Source organism: Coffea eugenioides, chromosome 5, assembly GCF_003713205.1.
Source record: "Coffea eugenioides isolate CCC68of chromosome 5, Ceug_1.0, whole genome shotgun sequence".
In the NCBI taxonomy this organism is placed as follows: Eukaryota; Viridiplantae; Streptophyta; class Magnoliopsida; order Gentianales; family Rubiaceae; genus Coffea; species Coffea eugenioides.
The window spans coordinates 29,778,118-29,799,048 of NC_040039.1; the positions used below are offsets into that span (position 1 = coordinate 29,778,118).

Genomic DNA, 20,931 nt, shown 5'->3' on the forward strand with positions numbered 1-20,931 from the left:
AACGTGTAATGCTAAGAAGACTAAACATGCGTAAATGAGAAAAGATGTTCAATAGTGGCAAAAGGCGGAGGAGAAAGATGAGTAAGAGGAGAGACGAGGAGTCGACGACGGGAATATAGGTGGAGGCAGATGAGGGAGTATGGGAGGAGGTGGAGGAGGAAGATGTGGAGGAGAAAGAGGCAGAGAAATGGTGGTAGGTCTGTGCTAAGAGAGAGAGGACTTATATTTTTTTGTTTCATTTTTCATTGATTAAATAGAGACCTATTTTACTAATTTAATTCATCTACAATCCGGGTACGAACCCAATTAGGGGGTGAATTGTGGAATTAGAATTATAATTCTCAGATCTTACTAAAGAATTGAATCTGTAAAATTGAAGGCCTAGAAAATTTGAATTAAATTCTAATTCTCTAGCATTGATAGTGTCCAAACTACATATTATGGAATTGGGTTCCAATTCCAATTCTAAGTCTCCAAAAAGAACCAAACACACCTTATAAGTGTTTTTCACTTGATTGACTTATAATCAATGTAAAGTGCGCAATTTAGTTGGGCTAGTTACCTAGTTTGCCAGTCAACTTACAAGCAAGAATCCAATTATACCAGTACGACTAAAGTTAATATTAACTAAATTGGACATGATTCCCAAGGTGAAATTGAGTTAATAACTAGTATTGTGAGATCTGTCCCACATAGGACGAAAGGAAAAGATGAGTAGTTTGGGTTTGAACTCGTGACTCCACTCAAGAGTCATTACACCAGTCCAAATCCAATCAACTTGCAAACAATAATCCAATCATGCTAGTATGACTAAGGCCAATATTAATTGAATTGAACGTGATTCCCAAAGCAAGCTAAAGTTGAGTTAATAACCACGTTCATGAGATTCGTCCCACATAGGACAAAAGTAAAGGATGAATACTTTGGGCTTAAGCTCGTGACTTCGCTTAAGATTCATGAGACCAGTCCAATTCCAATAAACTTATAAGCAAGAATCGAGTCATGCTAGAATGACTAGGGTCAAAATTAATTGAATTGGACATGATTCCCAACGCAAGCTAAAGCTGAATTAATAACTAACACTGAGAGATCCATCCCACATAGGACAAAAGGAAAGGATGAGTAGTTTAGCTTTGAACTCGTTACTCCGCTCAAGAGTCATTAGACCAGTCCAAATCTCTCATCAGAGCAAACCTCACATGGTCTGGTCATATGCAACATCAAGTAAAGGTTTGGAGAATGATATGAAAGATGCTTTTGATGCTGTGGAAAGAGCATCAAGTAAAGGTTTGGGGAATGACGGGAAAGAGTGTTGAGAAGAATCCAGCATCAGAATTTTTGAGGAATTTAGTTCAATTCATTTCAGATAGTTGATAGATTTTTTAGGCTACAATTAACACTTTACAGGCATAGTTATGATGTAGTAATTAGTACTTTCGATTTTCAATTCATTCATTGGCTTTTCTTTTTTTTGGGCTTAGATATTGTATAGGACACTAGGTAGGCATCTTTCTTTTTCTCGTCCAAATAAATATGTTTTAATTTAATTACCTTTATAGAAGAGTTGCGAAGGAAATAGAATATGAATCTCTGATTGAGAAAAGTTGGAAGTGTGAGAACCCAAAAATTTTCACATTTTCTCAGCATTATTTTATTTCTTTGCCTACATTTTATACTTTCCTTGGAAATATTAAAATTTCTATGCATTTTTACAAGCAAGTACAGTTTTAAATTCATTTTCCTAGTATGAGTTAGTGTACGTTAATTTGAAGTGCGTTATAGACGTGGGACCCGCTAGTACGATATAAGTTTGGTGACTAAGTGATTTTTGTACTAAGTGTTATTATTATACAAGGTGCTAGAGGATAATTAGAAGTTTGTTATATGATGTAACCATTGAAAGCCAAAGGATTAGAGAAAACACTAGAAGGGCCAAGTGTTGCAAACCCATTGGAGGTTGGACTTTGACCTAATTTTCACCTTTACTAAAAACCAAATTTTGACCAAAAATATCTTCATTTTTCTTGCTTCTTGGCCGACTTTCTTGAGGGGAGAAACAAGAGAGAGCTCTTCAATTTCTTGCTTCCAAACTTGCTCAAATCTTGAGTTTTAGCCAACCAAATTTGAAACTACACCATACAAGTGCTTATTAAGGAAGGTTGAAGGGGTTGGTGGAGTGATTGTGGGAGGAAAGATACTAAGCTACCATTTTTCTTGAGTTTCCAAGGTATTTTTCCAAGACCCTCCTCTTTACTTCAATTAATTGCTAATTAGTGGTTTAAAGTTGTAGTTTTGGTAGTGGTTGTAAGCTAGAAATGTGAAATATACCTTGAATCCTTCAATTTCCAGAATTGAACTCCTTGAGTACCCTGTTCTGCCCGGTTCTAGTTCACCATGTTAGAGGCCGAATTAGGCTTGACATAAAGAATGAAAGTTGTATAGAATGATGTTTTATAGTTTCCTGCAAAATTTCAGCTCAATCGGAGCAACTTAGCCTATGAAAAGACCGAAATACCCTGACTGCCCTAGGTGAATCCAGTGATCAGTTTTGAATATTTCACCAATCTGGTCGTGTCTTTTCACCATGCTATGTACTGAACTAGTATTTAGCCAAAACATGAAAGTTGTAGTACTATATCTTAGATTTCCAACGCCCCTGAGAACGCCTTAATCAGACTTCGGTAACTTGAGTTATGGCCATTTGAATGTAGTGCAGTTAACTAGCCTGTTGGTAGGAATCCGGTTCTGTAAATTGGGAATATGACTTGGATACACTAGAAACTGGACTAAGTGGTCTTCATCAAAATTGTAGCCCTCTGTCTTAGATTCGAAACGTTATAAATTACACCTCAATCCGATAAGTGTAGCCTCAGTTGTGTCCGTTACGCAAAATAACGTCAAATCTGTCTTTTGTTTCTTGACTCAACCTTCATTTCCGCACATGTTCCTAGCTTGATTTTGTACTTGTATGACTTGGAGCCTATGGAATGGCTATTGAAATGAGATGATTTTGTGTGTGACTTTGGGATTGATTAAGGAAAAGAATGAAGCCATAAATGGCTGGAAAATAGGTAAATACAAAGGGCGTGCTGCCCCAATTTACGCTCGAGAACTAGGTCGATATACTTGCGACTTGAGTAAGGCTTAAGAGCAAATACCACGTGAACCATCTAGGGTATTTACATCTTCTTTTATCGAGGTATATAAGTTAGAATTCGGCCGAAACTTGTACCCTTGGAAAAATGAAATTTTCAACTAATAGAAATACGTTTTCTTTGTCACTTCGACTCAAATGGAGATTTTAAAGTTTTACGAGTGAACATAGGTTTTACAAATATTTTACTTATGTCCTTTGGTTTCAATGTACTCTTTTCACTACCAAAATCATATTTATACTTTGTACTAGTACGTATTCGAATTTTCTTTGAATCACTTAAATCTTTGATGGTTGAAGCATAATGTGTTCTTTTGATTATATTAGAGTTCCTTGGTGATTGAGGGTGTTATCCGAAAGGATACTTTGGACGTTATTTTGCGTAAATAGGTGAGTGTTCTTTGTTTGTTATGTTTCCATGAACTATATGATTTGTTGTGGATATTTGATTAAATGATAAATGTTTGTTACAAATGAATTTTGCTAGGCGAGTGTATAATTTATCGCACTCGACCTAAATGAAATGTGAAATTTTCAATGTTTAAGTGATTAAATGTTAGTTGTGCATGAATGTAAGCCTCTTAGCTGAACTGGGTCCTGCCCTTCGTTACTGATCGACTCGAGCCAGAAGCGGACTCGGTCGGGCGATTTAGTGACCTTGGGTGAACGTTTGGTATACTCGAGTATTACCTTGTAATCTGGTGGAGCCTGGCCAACGTCCAGGAGGGGGTGAAATGAAATGAATGAACGAATGTCAATGTAAACGAAGGGTTTTACTTAACAAAATGCATTTTCAAATGATTGGAGGAATAAGGAAATGAAAGAAGAATGAATGAATGGCTCCATGTGAGCACGTATCCTTTTAATGAATGTTATTATTGCTTTATATTGTCATGTTTCTTAAATTACTTGCTATCTATGGTTATGTATTGAACTTATTGTTTGTTTATGTGTTTGGAACCTCACTGAGTTTTTAGCTCATTCCGTAGTTTTGTTTTCCTTAACAGGGGACGCGAGTAAGGACGAGCGCTCTGTATAGACTAGCTTAGTCTAGTTCTTTTGATTCTTTTGTAAGGATTCTCGCCCTAGCACTTGGCAAGGGTTGGATGTATGAGGAATTGTGAACCTTTGTATATTTGAATTTTGTAATTCCTTTGGAGATAGGAACGTATATAAGTTTATGTTTTCAGTTTGGGATCGGTATTCGCTTGTTTTGTAAATTTTATCTTCAATTCCTTGAGGTGAATGACTGAATCCCGGCGAGAGTTGGGCAGGCGGTCCGCCGAACCCTTTGGTTCGCCTTAGGGTAAGGTGGGGCCGTCACAGAAAGAGTCTTGGAAAGATTTAGTATTTTTTTTTAGTTAGTTTCTTTTTTTTTTTGATATATCAATTGTCTTAAAGTAATATCATACTACAATTTGAATGCCCTTTGGAGTAGAGCTAATTAATTTAATTCATTTTGTTATATCTTTTTTCCAAGGACTTTAGATTCTGTTTCTGTCATGTTCAGTTGTGAGATTATTTAGCTCTCAGTATAAAACAAAACAGGCGGTGGGCTTCACTTCTAGAATTCTCCATGGCGGATAAATATGATTTGAATTAAGAACAGGATGAGTTTTATTTTAGTACTAACGATTTTAGGTAGCATGATTGTAACAAAGTAAACCCAGTTGATGTCAATGCTAGGTAGAAAATCTACATCATCCTTGAACATATCCCTTTTGACAAGTTAAGGAGCTAAAAACAAAACGAGGGAGATTAAATTAACCATAAGGTTGCTTTTGATACTTGATAGAAAAAGGCATGAGCCGGCTAATTTGAAATACTTGAGGAAGCTGCTGTGGACTTACGGGGAAAGCCAATTAGTACACAATAATACACCATTTTTTAGAGATGGAAATCTGCAAGTGGAGTTCGGTAAGACACTGCGGTTGTAATTGTGGGTTCCAGGCATCAAAATAATGCAACATAGATTATTCAAAAATATATAAGGTTGATTGGTAAGAAAACTTTTTATACAACTGCAGGAGAAGATGACAATGTGGTGCAGCTAGCATAAGGTATGCAGCAATCGTAGTTTAGTGCAGATTAGGTGTCAGATGAGAAAGTAATTTTGTGCTTTCTGGGCTCATTCCAATATGATTATGGTTAAATGCCACTAACGGAGCATGTGTTTTGCATGTGACCGCGAGATTTTTTATTTAGATAAAATATAGAAAAGCCCCTTAAGGTTAAGTGAATATACAAAAAAGTCATCTATAGTTTCAAAACATACACTCCGGTATCTCGTGGTTTGAACTAATTTAAAAAAGCAACGAAAATCGTCAGAATTAATGGGTTTGAAATACACGCGCTTCTTTTGCAAGTATTTGTATCAGAAATAAATAAATTTTTAATTGATATACCCATTGCACCCTTAGAGTTATAATACAGAAAAATTCCCTTTGGTTAAGCAAATCTATAGAAAAAGTCCCTTATAATTTCAAATCATACAATCCAGTACCTCATGGTTTGAACTAATATGAAAAAAAGACAAAAATCACTTAAATTAAAGAGTTTGTGGTATCTTGACATGGAAAATAATTTTTTAAATCAAAATTTTTAGATAATATACCTATTAAACCCCTTAGAACTCATACAATTTTCAAAAACAATCCAAAACTGTCAAATACAACTCACCTTATTTCTATACATAAAATAAATAAACAAAAGTTTCCCAATAAAACTCACCTTGTTTCTATACACAAAATAAATAAACAAAAACTTTCAAATACAACTTACCTTATTCCTATGCACAAAATAAATAAATAAAAGTAAAATATAACCATAGAGGGCTTTTCCATAGGTTGGCTTAATCACAAGGGATTTTTCCATAAGTTTGCTTAATAGGATGGTTTTTAGAAGGTCTTTTATTACTTATATATATTAGGCAACTCGCTTGCATCAACCCAACAAAGAATATCATTCAAATTACATTGTTTAAGATATTTGTCTACTGCTAAAACCCGACCAAAATATATATGTCTATTTGTGCTTATAGGAGTCAATATGGCAAAATTGTCACCATCAATCAGATATCTCTCTAATATTCTGTCATTATTTAACAATTCATATACTTGAATAAATTTTTCTCTCTCTTCTGTCAAGTTTTTCTGGCCTTCTTGGTTGATTGACCAATCAAATCCTTCAATCTGACAACCCGTAGCAATGAACAAATTTGACAAGATTCCTCTTCGATCTGTATTTTCACACTCGTAACAATCAAACAATTTTAGGACCAATCTTATGACCAAATCCTTCACCAACTACACATTTCAGAGCTAAATTTATGGTCTAATTCGATTAACTAAATATTTTTCGACAACTTTATATCCTAATTCTCTCACAGTAGAAATGCCCAAGACTAACCTCATAATCTAGCTCTAATACCAATTGTAGAACCCAAAATTTTAGGATTCTAATAATAATCAATATGTGCAAGGTTACAGAATTGAAGGGATAAAACAAACACTCAAAATATATGTGGGAGAGAAGAAAATAATCAACTCACAATATTACTAAAATTTCAAACAATGAAGAAAGTTACACCATAATAGAAAACGTGACAAACTCTACTAGATTCTCTCTAGAAAACACCCTAAATAACGTCCTATTTATAATTTACCAAATTTGTTTGGAAAGAAACCACTTGCATGAGAAATTACTAAATAAAACATAAATTTCTAAATTGCACAACTATTAAAATCTAACTCCAATAAAACTAATAAATAAACAATTTTAGATTTGGTTTAGTTTGCCAACACTTTTCTTCATTAGAAATTCCCAAACAAGTTGACGATAAAAATGTTAGGAAGAATTAAGGACATAGGAAAAATTGAAGAAATTAAGACTCTACAAATTCAATACGTGGAAATCCATAGAAAATTTTTTTGGAAGATGCAAAAGCATTAGTAAACCAAAGAAAAGTTTTTGTGATTCTGTGCTACAATCTTATAATTTCCAGAGAGAGTTGCAGTTTTAGTCTCTAATGTTTGGTCTATCTGCTAAATTGGTCAGTGACCCATCTTAAAGTGATAATCCATCTTTATGAATAAACAATTCAAAAGTGAATTAAAGAATGATTAAAGGTTAAGGGTTGCTGCTTAAGCTTCTCAATCATAGCATGCAGTGATTGGCATTTGAGGTGGGCATAAGGTGTAAACTGACGAGGGAAGTTAACAAATATTCGTAGATCCTATGCAGACTTTATTGTTGTACATACAAACAAATCTTAATTCTGAAATAAAACAAATATGATTTAATGGAAAAACATTGTGAGGATTTACATCATTTTACTTTTTATACTTGAGGCACAATAGATTCATTCTATTCCTTTGTGCTTCAGTGTATAGTGTATACACCTTATGACAAAAAATATAGTAAATTTCATTACATAAATGGTAAGATTCAATATTAAAAAGGTAAATTCTATTAAGTATTTAAAACTTACCATTTTGCAAGACAATCTTACAGATTTAGTTGGAAAAGTTACATATACTTTTGGATGAATTATTTAATTCACAAAAACAGGGATGCAAAAGGTTCTAAACTGTTACAAAAGGAAAGAAAACCGGATGTTCAAATCAACTCCCATTGTTTTATATTAAGTCACCTAACAACATCGGTATCATACCATTGTCCAAGAAACAAATGATACTAATGACGCCAGCACAACCTGCTCTCAAAAAATGTGTAAAAAAAAATCTCAAATGATACTAATCACAAGTTGAGACCCTCCGCTTCTTTGGAAATTTTAATTAACGGGCAATGGGCATTGGAAATGGAGTATGTGATCCTGTTCGACGTTGTACTTAGTCCCGCAAGTTCTAGAGATGGCCCTCGCTGAACATGGAATAGAAATATATATAATATCGTATTCATTGAACATATTCGCAAATCATAAAATATATCAATCATGTCATGTCATTTCATAAACATAACTTATAAACAAGTACATGTAATATCCATTTCTGAGTGCTCAATCTAGAGATTGAACCCTTTCTAAGAGGGTGATCAAAAGGTTTCGTGATTATCCCTTGATCACATAAAATAACATAAGTCAATCGGTCGGACTCTATGCTAACTCCCATGGCTAACATAATATCACATATTAGGACTATAGCCCTACCATCTATTTTTTGATTGTTTAGAGCTCATTTCATACATCATATGCATTTTCATTTATTTCATGAAAATATGCCACTGGTTTCGTAATTCCATGCTTGCAAAACATTTCAAATAAGTATACACAATCCATTTCTTTATATATCAAAATAAAGCTCTTACTTGAATAATATTTATATTTAACATTTCGAAAATACAGAAAGGTAAGTATCACTTATCTCAATCTGCTCGATTGAAGAGATTCTTCATATGTTCGTGAACTCGCTCCAAACCTATAACCATTGACATATATAACCTAATTAGCTCGTATATCCGGTTCTTAAAGTGCTTATTTCTATGTTGAATAACCCTAAAAAACATTCTTGGACATTCTCTAAAATGTGCTCATATATTTTCCCGAAATAAAAGATTTTCTGCTTTAAAAAGTTTGCTAATTTAGACAGTTTACCTTTTTAGACAGTTTCATGAACAATTAAAAATAAAATCCGCCAACCATGTATGACCCAAATTACCAAGGTGCAGTAGACTGTGTGTTTTTATCTATTCTTTGAATTCGCGCATCTGGTAAACTAATAGTTCCGTGGCTTTAACCAGATCTCTTGGTCTCTTTTGTTCCCTATTTTTTTTTTCTTTTTCCTAAAAATTTCTGGATATTTCATCGGTGTTGGAAATCAGTAATACTACTGATACTAGTTAAATACTTTTGTCTTATTATACTAAACCTAGACACGTCAGAAACAACACTAGTATTGATTGCAAACTTCCATGCAGAAAAAAAAAAAAAAAAAACTCTGTATAACAACACCAATATATAGATGGTTGGCTTATACATTCATTCTAAATTTCATCACTTCAACCGAAAGAAATAAAAAATTTTATCATGATAATACAATATTCCGTCCTATGTCTAAAACCATATAGAGAAATCGATCCTAAATTTCAAAGCTTGAGGAAGAAATTCTACAAGAAAATTAACAAAGGTTCAAGTCTTGCGTACCCTCAACTCCAGGTCAAATTCCCAGTCATCTTCTCACCTTACATCTCTTGTTCTCTCTGTTTCCCTAGACGATGCAGGGTATTTTCCTAGACGATGCAGACACACAAATTCTTCTTATTCTTGGCAATTGATGGATAAGAAAATTCAGGGGAAGTTCATTTTGATAATGGTTGGTAAGTCACATAACATTCTCCCCAACTTCCTCCCACTATCCTTAAAACTACCCACTAACCTTAGTAGTTGGGATATGATAAATTAGGAGTGCACTAATAATTTAACACAACATGTTTATTAGTAACTAACTACCACTACACAATAATATTTCTTGTGATAATATATATTTATCTATTATCAAATAATATCTATTTATTTGATAATTTTGCAATATCTTTGTCAAAAAATAACCGGGTATTACAGAACGGCAATCGGAGATGGAGTACGTGAACCCCGAAGGTCTTCGCTTAGATGGTCGCCGTCCATTAGAGGTTTCGTTTCTTCCCACTTCTTTTCTCCCTTTTCTTCCCTTCCCTTCCCTTCGTATTTTCATTCCAAGGCTTCTCTTTTTTGATATGCTATTTAATTCGATTTGCATTTTGTTCCAATATCAGATGAGACAGCTGCGTGCCGAAATAGGGGTGGTTGCCAGATCTGATGGGTGCTCTTAGAGGGAAAGAGTGTGTGAGTGTGTGTAGATGATACGCAGTGTGGAATACGTGGAAAACGCCAATGGAATGGAATGCATTTTGGGTTTCATCTGATCGATGCAGCTCTGCTCTTTTCGGGACCATCGGTGCCTTAGCCTATGAGCTTGTTTAGAGACTATTATTTGAAGTTTTCATATGGAACAATGGCTAAAGTTCCTCTCAATCAAGCATTTTTTTAGGACTTTTTTCGACCCGAAAGCTTCCAGCTGGTTTTGTCTAATACTTGCTGTGCTTGCAGCGCTGCTGGTTATTGCTGCTGTGTACGGTCCCAGAGCGATATACATTGCCCTCTTCACTTCAATCCCATGTTTTTTTTCTTTCCTAATTTTAGTTTTACGCCAGCACCACATGCACATGTCCATCTCTCGAAAATTGATAGTATAATATTATTGTGTGGCCCAATTTGAAATTTTGAAAGCAAACAAAAAAGGCTAAACAAATCAACTGAAAAGGTATATAAAAATACACAAAGACTAAGAGGTAGTTGATGAATCACTTTCAACTTTCAAGAGGGAGAAAGGAAGGGAACGAGTGACGTCAAGCATGGAGGCGCATGGGATCAGTTTTTTAGGCTGAAAACACCAGAAAGAAGCACAAGAGCTGGGAATGCATGTGGAAGAGAAGATTCGGCTAATTTTTAACCCACCAAGGGGAGAAGCAGCTAGGAACATGGATCCGCCCCATTCCAATTGGGTACCCTTTCTTTCATGTCATGCGATGCAGAGATACAATAGTATCTTGTTGGCCAATTCACTTGGTTGGGAGCTGACAGTGGGAATGCGGATCCTCTTATTACACGTGTACCGTCTAAATACGTAGCAATAATTAAATAAAACTTGACTGGGAAGGCCAGCAAGAAAACGCCTATATAACAATGCAGCAGTATTTGGGAAAAAAAAAAAAAACAATGCAGCAGTAGTCCTTAATTAGTAACCACTCTGGTTGTTCGCCTTTGCCCTTTGTATCAAACTTCTGTTTGCAACAAAACATCCTTTCCAAATCCTCGCAACATTTTATTGCCGATACTCCTTGTACCTCAAAAACAAAGCAATGGCTGAATTGTTTATTCCAAAGATAATAGATGTACTGGGTGATGTTGCCGTGAAGCAGCTTGGGGAGAAGGTCAACCTGGTGATGGGGGTTGAAGAGGAGGTGGCAAATATCTCCTCTAAGTTGGCAACCATTGAAAAAGTGCTGCATGATGCAGAGAGACGAAGGCTGAAGGACAGAAGTGTTGGAATTTGGCTAGAAAAACTTGAGGACATAACATATGAGATGGATGATGTGCTGGACGAATGGAACTTCATGATTCACAGAGCAAAGAATGAGGGAACTAATCAGAATGCCAGAATGCAGCCTACACTGCGGAACAAGGTTCGTTCCTTTATCCCATCCCTTTGTTCTTGTCTCAAACAAGTTCCTGTGCGTAGTGATATAGCTCAGAAAATAAAGAAAATAAATGGACAGCTAGAATTAACTTTGAAAGAGGCAGATCAATTCAAATTTATTTCAACTGGGGGGATTCCTGATTCTCAAGATTTTCAGCGAATTATGACTACCTCAATCATAGACGAATCAGAGGTCTATGGTCGAGCAGCTGATATGGAGAAGGTTCTTGACCAAATTTTGTCCAAGAGTAGTAGTCAAGGAAGGGATGGGGTTCAAATTATCTCTGTAGTAGGGGCCGGGGGTAGTGGAAAGACCACACTCGCCCAGCTGCTCTTCAATAATGATAAAGTGCAGAACCACTTTGAACTTAGAAATTGGATCTGCGTATCAGATCCCTTTGACCAGAAAAGGGTCGCGAAAGCTATCCTTGAGAATGCTGGAAAAAGTTCTCATGAAGCAGAGTTGGATCCGTTGATCCGACGAATAAAAGAAACTTTTTTCGGTAAGAGATTCCTGCTTGTCCTAGATGATGTCTGGACAGAGGACGACTCAAAGTGGAAACCTTTCCAATACGCTCTCAAGGATGGGGCTCTCGGAAGTGTAATCTTGGTAACAACAAGGAGTCATAGAGTGGCCACAGTGGTGGGATCGACTGATACTCACGACCTAGGCATGATCTCTCACTCTGATTGTTGGCGAATAATGCAAAGGATAGCATTTGCCAAAAAATCAGGGGACTTGTACAAAAAGGTGGAAAGAATTGGGCAGAAAATTGCAGAAAAGTGCAAGGGGTTGCCACTTGCTGCGAAGACTATGGGAAGCCTGTTACGGTTCAAAGATACCGTACAACAGTGGCAGAATGTTTTGGACAGTGAGATATGGCAATTGGAGGAAGCAGCTGTGGAACTTTTCCCTCATTTGTATTTAAGCTATAACGAGTTATCCCCGGAGCTCAAACGTTGCTTCTCATACTGTGCTGTCTTTCCCAAAGATCATGATATAGTTATAGAAGAGCTTATTAGGCTGTGGATAGTACAAGGTTATGTTCGTCCAAATCGAAGAGGTGAGCGTTTGGAGCTGGTGGGTCGTGAGTACTTCAACAATTTGGCAATGCGTTCCTTTTTTCAAGAAGTACGAGAAGAATATGAGGTTACAAGGTGCAAGATGCATGATATAGTGCATGATTTTGCACAATCTCTCACAAAAAATGAATGTCATGCACTTGATGGAACTCGAAGAAATTCATCTAGTGAAACAGCACGTCATCTAACAAGTTTGGAAGGCACTAAGCAGGAGATGTTTAGTTCTCGAGTCGTTGATTTTGGAAGGCTCCGGAGCTTTTTAACTTTTCCAGGTGGAAGAGTAGTTCCCCAAAATCTATTCTGCAGTTTGAAATGTGTGAGAACTCTGGCTTTATGTGATTGTGAGCTAGCTGAAATCCCAGCCGAAATCGGAAGGTTGATTCATCTTCGGCACTTGGACTTAAGTGATAATCCTTTCATGACACTGCCAGAAGCTATATGTGATCTATATTATTTGGAAATTTTGGATATCAGTTTTTGTAAAAAGCTTTCGTGCCTTCCTCAAAGGATTGAAGGCCTTGTACACTTGAGGCACCTTTTCAATCATGTGGCCCTTGAATTACGTCAAATTCCACAAGGACTCAGGAAGCTGACGTCACTTTGTAGTTTGACTCGGTTCATCGTCAGCAGCAACTCTAATGTTTTGGCAACTTTGAAGGACCTGAACCAACTGGAAAGATTGGACGTTTATATTGATGAAGAAGTAGATTTTGGGAGTGCAGAGCTCGAAAAGAAGGTCAATATGCGTGAAATGAATTTGTACTTTAGCTTCTTGACCCACTTTATAGAAACTCCAAGTTGCATTGAAACCATGGAACCACCTCCAAACTTGGAACGACTTAGGCTAGATGACTGTCCAGGAGCACAATTACCAAGTTGGCTTGTGACAAGGTCTCACGCCAATAACTTGACGAGGCTAATTATTGCTAGCCCCTGCAACATCTCATCCTTGTCTACCTTGTGGAAGCTATCATCCCTAGAAGAGCTTGTCCTTGAGGAAGCGGAAAAGCTGGAATGTTTGGGTAAGGAATTCTTCGGAGTTACAAAAGCACTACATGAGAATAGTCTTGATGCTCTTGATACATTGTCAAACTCCGAGTCATCATCCTCAGCTGAAGCAGTGGCATTTCCGAATTTGAGAAAATTACATTTTTATACCTTTCACAATTGGACAAATTGGGAAGACTTAAGTGAAGATGATGAAGAAGTTGTTGTCTCTATCATGCCGAGCCTGGAGGAGCTAGAAATTTATGACTGTGAAAAGCTTGAAATTCTACCACGTCGCATCCTCGGAAGGATATCATCTCTCAAAAAATTGGATATTTGGCATTGCTCTAAGTTGGGGGATCGATACTCTGACAAAACAGGAGATGATTGGAAACAGATATCACACATTCCTCAAGTTCACATATCCAATTAGTAGTAATCTACTCAGGTATGGTTATTCACACATTTTTTTATGTATCTATCATCTTTGAAGTCAAATAATTGCTCCTTATAGAATTACAACAAACGAAGGCCTGCTTTTTGTTTGCAACAAACAAATAATTACTACTTGTAGAATATGACATATGCTTAATAATGAATCAAGTGTTAACAGAGCCATATGTATAATGAAAATATGAATTATTCATCAATAGTTTAGAATGGTTTTTTTTTATTGAGAAAATGCAAGTCATTAACTAGTAAATACAACACTAAATTTCTAACAATATCTGACTATAAACCCTTGAGTTTGGAATTCCATTTATGTCTTGTCTTTTTTCCTTCTTTTTTTTTTTTGGTTTTGTGCTTTGTTTTCCAGATAATGCTCGTTGATGGCTCAAAATGAAGCTACAGCAGAAGGCATTGGGGGATCAACCTCTACGTCAATTTTTCACTTGGGTTCGTGTAAAATTTCAAATAATTGTAAATAATGGTTGAAGAGGCACATCCACTTGCTTTGTTCAAAATCATTTGTTGAAAGCATCTGTAACCTCACCAATTTCCAGATTGAATTTCAAGTGGTTACTCAACCAGTTTTTATTTCTTCTTTTTTTTTTAAGAAAACAATAATGTCATTAATGCAACCACACACAGTACAAAGTCCGGGACCAACCCTTCCCCAGGAATACAAGCACAAACCCCCTGCCCCTCTCTAGGCAACCCCTACTGCCGGTATCTATGAAAATTCGGAAACCCAGATGCATCTAAAGAAATATCTCCCCTCACCAACCTAGGTAATGCAGTATAGGCATCATAAATTGCAGTGCCCCTAGCCTCCATGCCAACATTAGCCAATTTGTCCACCGGTCTGTTTGCCTCCCGAAAGCAATGAGACACGGCGTCGAAATACCGTCTATATTGCTGCAGATCTAGTAGCTCCCTCTGCAATCGCCATGGGCACCTAACCTTCCCCTGAATAATGCGGACCAACACCAAGGAGTCAGATTCCAGATGCAACTTCACGAATCCATAGGACACACCTAATCGAACACCAAAAAGAAGAGCTTTCATCTCCGCCTGAAGACTTGTCGCCTCCCCAAAACAACACGAAAAACCAAGCAGGAATCTCCATCATAATCCTTGAACAATCCCCCACCGCCACTCCTCCCGGATTACCCCTCGAACAGCCATCTGCATTCAATTTCACCACCGGCTGAGGCGGACATTTCCAACAAACCACCAGTCTTTATTTCTTCAAATTATCCATATTCCAAATTTGAATATCGTCCTTTGTTTATTCACTATTATATATGTTCAATACTTAGTTGAAAATATGCCTTCCCCATCCCTACTTCCTAATCATACCCCTTCCTGATAGAAACAATTTTTAAAAAATAATTGAAAAATTCAGACATGTAACTAGTTATCTTCAAGTTGATTGAAGATAAAATAGACTTTGACGCATCAGAGTTCATTGTATTTATATTCAACTCCAGTAGTAAGTTATATTTTGATTCTTTCTATAAAGGCTGTTAAATCATTTAATCCATAATACTCATATTTTAACTATGAAATTGAGCAGCCCTAGCCTAATGACTTTCGTAATTGAAGTCACTTTCTCTCAAGTAGACACTACCTGATCAAAAATTCCATCTCTCGAGAAACAAAATTGGTACTTCCCGTTCAGCTTCCAGAAAATCGAAATATGAAACAATTCCCAAAGAAATAACAGAACCTTGCCCAATGCTACTAGATTGCTACTTAAGTTACCATGCTTGACAAGAAACTGGCATTAGTTTCACCAACAAGTTTGCTTACAAATTGACAAAAATCCCTACAAACATCAAATTAGAAACCAACGCAGTGCATGAGAGTATCGAAGAAACTGTTCTATAAGGTTTACAAAATCCCAACAAATATTCCATGTAACCTAATGTAGCCCACGATTGAATGCATGCAGGGAATTACAACACAAAATCTTTGGACTAAGGAATCCTATTCTGCCCGCTGAGAAGGGTTCAGAAGAGAAGAATTACAACGGTACAAAGCTCTAATGTTGGTTGACAGCACCTGAATTTGAGATGGTGTTCAAACAAAGAAGCCATTTCGATCTGCAATACAATTCAAACAAGGAAACAAATTCATTCTTGGTATTGGATCATGAATAGACATTATTAGAGAGGAAAATGCATATCAGGACTATTTACTTCTAAATATATGGTACATTATTTTGTTAGACCCAGGATACAAAATGAACATCATGCCATTAAATATGCTATGACAGCAAAAACAGACTCTTCCTGCGAAAGTTTCTTACTCATAAGATCATGACCTAAAGAAGGACAAGATTATGAGCAATGATCAATCAGAATTTGATTTAGAAGCCTACCGATAACTACATGCACTGTCATAAACTAGATCCAACTCGGAACTAATAAAAGCTAGATATTTTAGAGTCCTGCTGAGAAACTATGGTTGGGAAACCACCAACATCACAGAGATCCACCAGTGGTCGTTATGGAGTTCAACCCCTTATTTGCCTTCTAACTCCCATTTTTAACTTGAGAAATAATGCATTTTGGACGATTGATACCTCACTGCTTAAGTAAGAAGCTGCTTTCCAAGCATTACTATTGGCTGTATTCTACTAAATTATATTGAGAGAAGGCCTGTTACAAGGGCAAAATCCAGTAGAGACAGAGGCAAACCATAGTCTTAAATTGGTCAAATCACCCTTGTCAAGTGGATCCAAATATTTGATTTGAACAGAACACAAACTAGATTCTATCTACAAAGCAAACAATTCCCTATACAGCAAATAAATACTCCATGGAGTAAAATGACAAGAAAATGAAGAGACAAGAAGAAAGTAACTCAACAAAATGAAATTGACTCATCACCAGCTCGATTGAGAGCCTGCATTTATCATAATGTAACTTTAAGAAATGGGGTACCAATGAGGACACTTGTAGAATACTGATAAAGATCAAGGCGGCAATTTCCATCAGCATAGACATTTTACAAAAAATTAGCCATAGGATGATTATCATACACAGCAACATGACAATTATATGATGAATTATTAACACCCATGAAAAAAATAAGTATAGGAGATCAGAAAGGTCAACCATGAGTTTTCAACAAGTTGTATTAAGCAAAAGAGAAATTTCACGAATTTACCAGCTCCATGTCATCACAGGTCAAAACACCAAATATGCAAGGAACACCTGGAATTCATTGAAAGGAAAATTAAGCATTTCACCACTGTGAATGTTTTGAGACTGCATTCCATGGACAAAATTGTCTGCATTTGAAACAAAAAATGAAGTTATAGGTGTGCACACAAACAAAGCAAGTTGATGATTCCTATACACCTCAAGTACCTGTTATGAGGTACGTACCCGTAAGTTCCTACGCTAAACAATTTTCTCATCTTCTGACATTTGAGAACATAAGAACCTCTGCTTCTATGTCTATGAGCACAAAATGGGAAAAACAGGTACACCCGCTATGCATTGTACTTATTACGAGTCAGACAATTTCAAAGTGGTTCTAAGTAGCAATAAACCACGACCATCTTTCAACAACAAAAGATGTGTCCTTTTAACACAAAAACCATCTGTCAACTAGGCAAAAATTTCCATCACAGCTACCACCTATGGATCAATAGTATATGATAAGAGTTTATTTTACGTATTTTTAAGTGCATTTTATTAGTTAATTTTGAGTTGATTATTTAGTTTTATAAATAAAATAAAGAGGTTTTTGGTAAAATTATATATTTTTGGTAAAAGTGGATAATATTGCATTTCTATTGATTTTAATGGTAAAAACTTCATTTTTATGCAGGAATGATGATTCAATCACCAAAGGATGTCAAATGAGGTAAAAAAATAGAGATTTGGTGATGAATTCAAGTGGCAACAAGAAGAATGAAGTGAAAAACGTTCAAGTGAGGAAATGCAATACAAGTCAGTTTTGACACTCTTCAGTATTTTGACCATATCTGGAGCTACACTTATCGGATTGAGGTGATCTTTATACCATTTTAAAGCTAAGAAAGAGACCTACAATTCGTATGAAGACATCGAAATCCATTTCTGCCATCTTCATGGGCAAAACGTTGGAATACAGAAGCTGCATTCTGTGGTCGGAAGTTAAAACAGAGGTTTGAACAGGTGACAGTATTTCGATCATATCTCAGGCTACAAAGCTCCGATTTGGATGATTCATGAAGCATTGGAAAGCTAACTCAAAGGGCTACAACTTTTGTGTTTTGCACAAAAGCTAGTTTGGCCTTTATCAATGAGAAAATTGCAGTTGAAATAAGGCCAGAGTGAAAACGCGAGTAGACAAAACGCGAGTTTATGCCGCGTTTTGTGTAGGCGCGTTTTATAGCCGAAATTCTGCAATTTGACTCAGCCAATTCTCTTGTGTTCATACCACTTTCCAGCTATAAGATGCAAGGGAATTCGGTGCACATGATTCAGAAGACAAAAGGGCAAGAAAAGTGGCTTATTTTCAAGTCAAAAATATTGGTTTTTGACTATGCTAACAAAGTGGAGATTTGGGAATCAAAGGATAGAATTTGACTTGGAAAAATGGAGCTTTTGAGTAGTTTTTATGCAGAGACATTGAGAGGGGTCAGGGAGAGACGTAGCTAGCTTCTTACAGAAAAACATATTCTCTCTACCTAGGAATTGCAAGAAAAATTGAGGTTTCATCTTGTAATCATCTAAGTTCAAGACAAAGGAGATTTTTGGAAGGCTTCACCATATCTTGGCTAAGACTTTCTTTACTCTTTTTGTATTTGTAATTCATGATGATTTACATTAATGAAGTTATGAGTGTTTCATCATTCATGAGTAGCTAATTTCCTTTATCTAGGGAGTAGATGAAGCTTATGGCCAAATGATATGAAGTGATTGTGATTTATGCTTGTTATGTCTTGTATTAACTTATCTACTTGTGTATGTTGGATTACTTGTTGTTGCTTGATCACCAATAGCAGGTTTATAGTTATTTTTATTCATTGAGAAATGGTAAAAATAATGGAATGACACAAGTAGAACTTGAGTTGTATATTCATGAGAATAGAAATACATTCAAGTGGATGAAATCTGCATTTCATGTGTGAATAAGAACAGATTTAGTATTTACCAAGAGATTAGGAAAAACTAATCTGTTTTAACCCATTATTATCATGAGAATGTGATTTTGGTATTTCTGGAAATGAATCCTTGGTTAAACAAGAGCAGTAACAAGTGTTGAATTAATTCATTTTAGATCTTTTGTGTCATAAGTGGAATCTACATCCCTAGATCTTAATATTTAGTGAATTCTACTCCCCTTGAGATATTGCAATTTTCTAGTTTAGAACTCTTGTAGTTGAATTTAATTCTAAATTTTCTGCTTAATTTTATTGTGAGTCTAAATAATAAAGTAAATTAGTATCTAATAATTATTTTAAATTGCTCCTCGTGGGATCGACCCGATACACATCTCGTACTACAATTGCGACCTGTATACTTGCAGTCCAACGGGTGTAAATTCGGAATTAAACTTGCACTTAAAGTAAAAACCCGTCAAGTTTTTAGCGCCGTTGCCGGGGAGCGGCAATATTAGAGCCTAATCATCTTTATTAATTTAGACAGCTTTGTTTTTTAGATTATATTTAATCTTATATTGTAATCAGTTTTTTACCATTGAAGTTGCATAATATCCCTTATTTCTGTTTGTAGTGTATGCACCGGGAGTCTCGAGAAGTCGCACCTTTCGATCCAGAAATTGAGAGAACACTACGTAGACAAAGGAGGCACACACAACAGCAAGAGGAACAAGAGATTTGGCAACCGATAGAGGAAATTTTGATAGAACTACCATTTTGAAGAAGAAATGGCTGAAAATGAAGCAAATAGGCGAGTTCTACGAGATTTTGCTCTACCGGGAACACAAGGATCTCAAACGAGCATAGCAAGGCCTACGGTAAATGCTAACAACTTTGAGATTAAACCATCACTTATCCAAATGGTTCAACAATCTCAATTTGGAGGTAATGCTGTAGAAGATCCTAATACACACTTAGCTACATTCTTGGAAATTTGTGATACAATTAAAATGAATGGAGTTAGTGATGATGCTATAAGGTTAAGATTGTTCCCATTTTCATTGAGAGATAAGGCCAAACTTTGGCTACACTCTCATGCTCCTAATACTTTCACCGGATGGGATGATTTATCAAGAGCATTCTTGAATAAGTATTTTCCACCAGGTAAGACTGCTAAGCTAAGAATGGATATCACTGGTTTTAGTCAAATGGAAGGAGAATCATTATATGAAGCATGGGAAAGGTTTAGAGATTTGTTACGGAAATGTCCACATCATGGACTACCCGAATGGCTGATTATACAAACCTTTTATAATGGTTTATCTTTCTCCACTAAAACTATTATTGATGCAGCCGCAGGTGGAGCTTTAATGGGTAAATCACCCCAAGAAGCTCAGAATTTGATAGAAGAAATGGCCGCAAATAACTACCAATGGGCCAATGAAAGAGGTAATACGAGACGTCACGCAGGTATGATAGAAATGGACACTCTCAATATGCTGAGTGCTCAAATGAATAATGTGATGAAATTGCTAAGTAGACAAGGTGGAGTTGGTCCAAGTTCATCTAATGCACACGTAGCTTGTTGCTCTTTCTGTGGAGGTGAACATGATATTAATGAGTGTGTTGATTCTGAGCAGGTACAATTTGTCAATAATTACAACCGAAATGCCCCAAATAATCCCTACTCGAATACTTACAATCCGGGGTGGAGAAATCATCCAAACTTTGGATGGAAAGATCAAGGCAATCAACAAAGGCCAACCAATCCGCCGGGATTTCAACCAAGGCAACCACAGGCTGAAACTAAACCAAGTTGGGAGATCGCGGTGGAAAAACTTGCTAAGGTGACTTCGGATAGATTCGAGCGAGTTGAGGGGCGGTTGGACCAATTAGCTGGGATGTACAGA

At 36.3% G+C, this 20,931-nt stretch overlaps 3 protein-coding genes and 1 non-coding gene across 4 annotated transcripts; 2 read left to right on the forward strand and 2 right to left on the reverse strand.

Annotated features, from left to right (window-relative positions):
• The first annotated feature begins 11,068 nt into the window (after positions 1-11,068).
• On the forward strand, positions 11,069-12,429 carry LOC113771355 (putative disease resistance protein RGA3). The gene is made up of 2 exons (XM_027315943.1): positions 11,069-12,327; positions 12,411-12,429. The coding sequence occupies exons 1-2, from the start codon at positions 11,069-11,071 to the stop codon at positions 12,427-12,429; spliced, it is 1,278 nt and encodes a 425-aa protein (XP_027171744.1).
• Positions 12,430-12,483: 54 nt separating this feature from the next.
• LOC113772108 (putative disease resistance protein RGA3) lies at positions 12,484-14,475 on the forward strand. The gene is made up of 2 exons (XM_027316658.1): positions 12,484-13,924; positions 14,294-14,475. Exon 1 carries the CDS (start codon positions 12,518-12,520, stop codon positions 13,907-13,909), a length of 1,392 nt encoding a protein of 463 aa, XP_027172459.1. The 5' UTR covers positions 12,484-12,517; the 3' UTR covers positions 13,910-13,924; positions 14,294-14,475.
• A 162-nt stretch (positions 14,476-14,637) lies between these two features.
• Positions 14,638-14,985, reverse strand: LOC113771356. Its single transcript, XM_027315944.1, has one exon. It carries the CDS (start codon positions 14,983-14,985, stop codon positions 14,638-14,640), a length of 348 nt encoding a protein of 115 aa, XP_027171745.1.
• A 5,211-nt stretch (positions 14,986-20,196) lies between these two features.
• Positions 20,197-20,303, reverse strand: LOC113772739. Its single transcript, XR_003468694.1, has one exon. It is a non-coding gene; the product is annotated as a small nucleolar RNA R71 (small nucleolar RNA).
• Between the last annotated feature and the right edge of the window lie 628 nt (positions 20,304-20,931).

Coding starts and splice junctions, on each gene's coding strand:
- LOC113771355 (XM_027315943.1), top strand. CDS start 11,069: ATGGCTGAATTGTTTATTCCAAAGATAATAGATGTACTGGGTGATGTT.
- LOC113771356 (XM_027315944.1), bottom strand. CDS start 14,985: ATGAAAGCTCTTCTTTTTGGTGTTCGATTAGGTGTGTCCTATGGATTC.
- LOC113772108 (XM_027316658.1), top strand. CDS start 12,518: ATGCGTTCCTTTTTTCAAGAAGTACGAGAAGAATATGAGGTTACAAGG.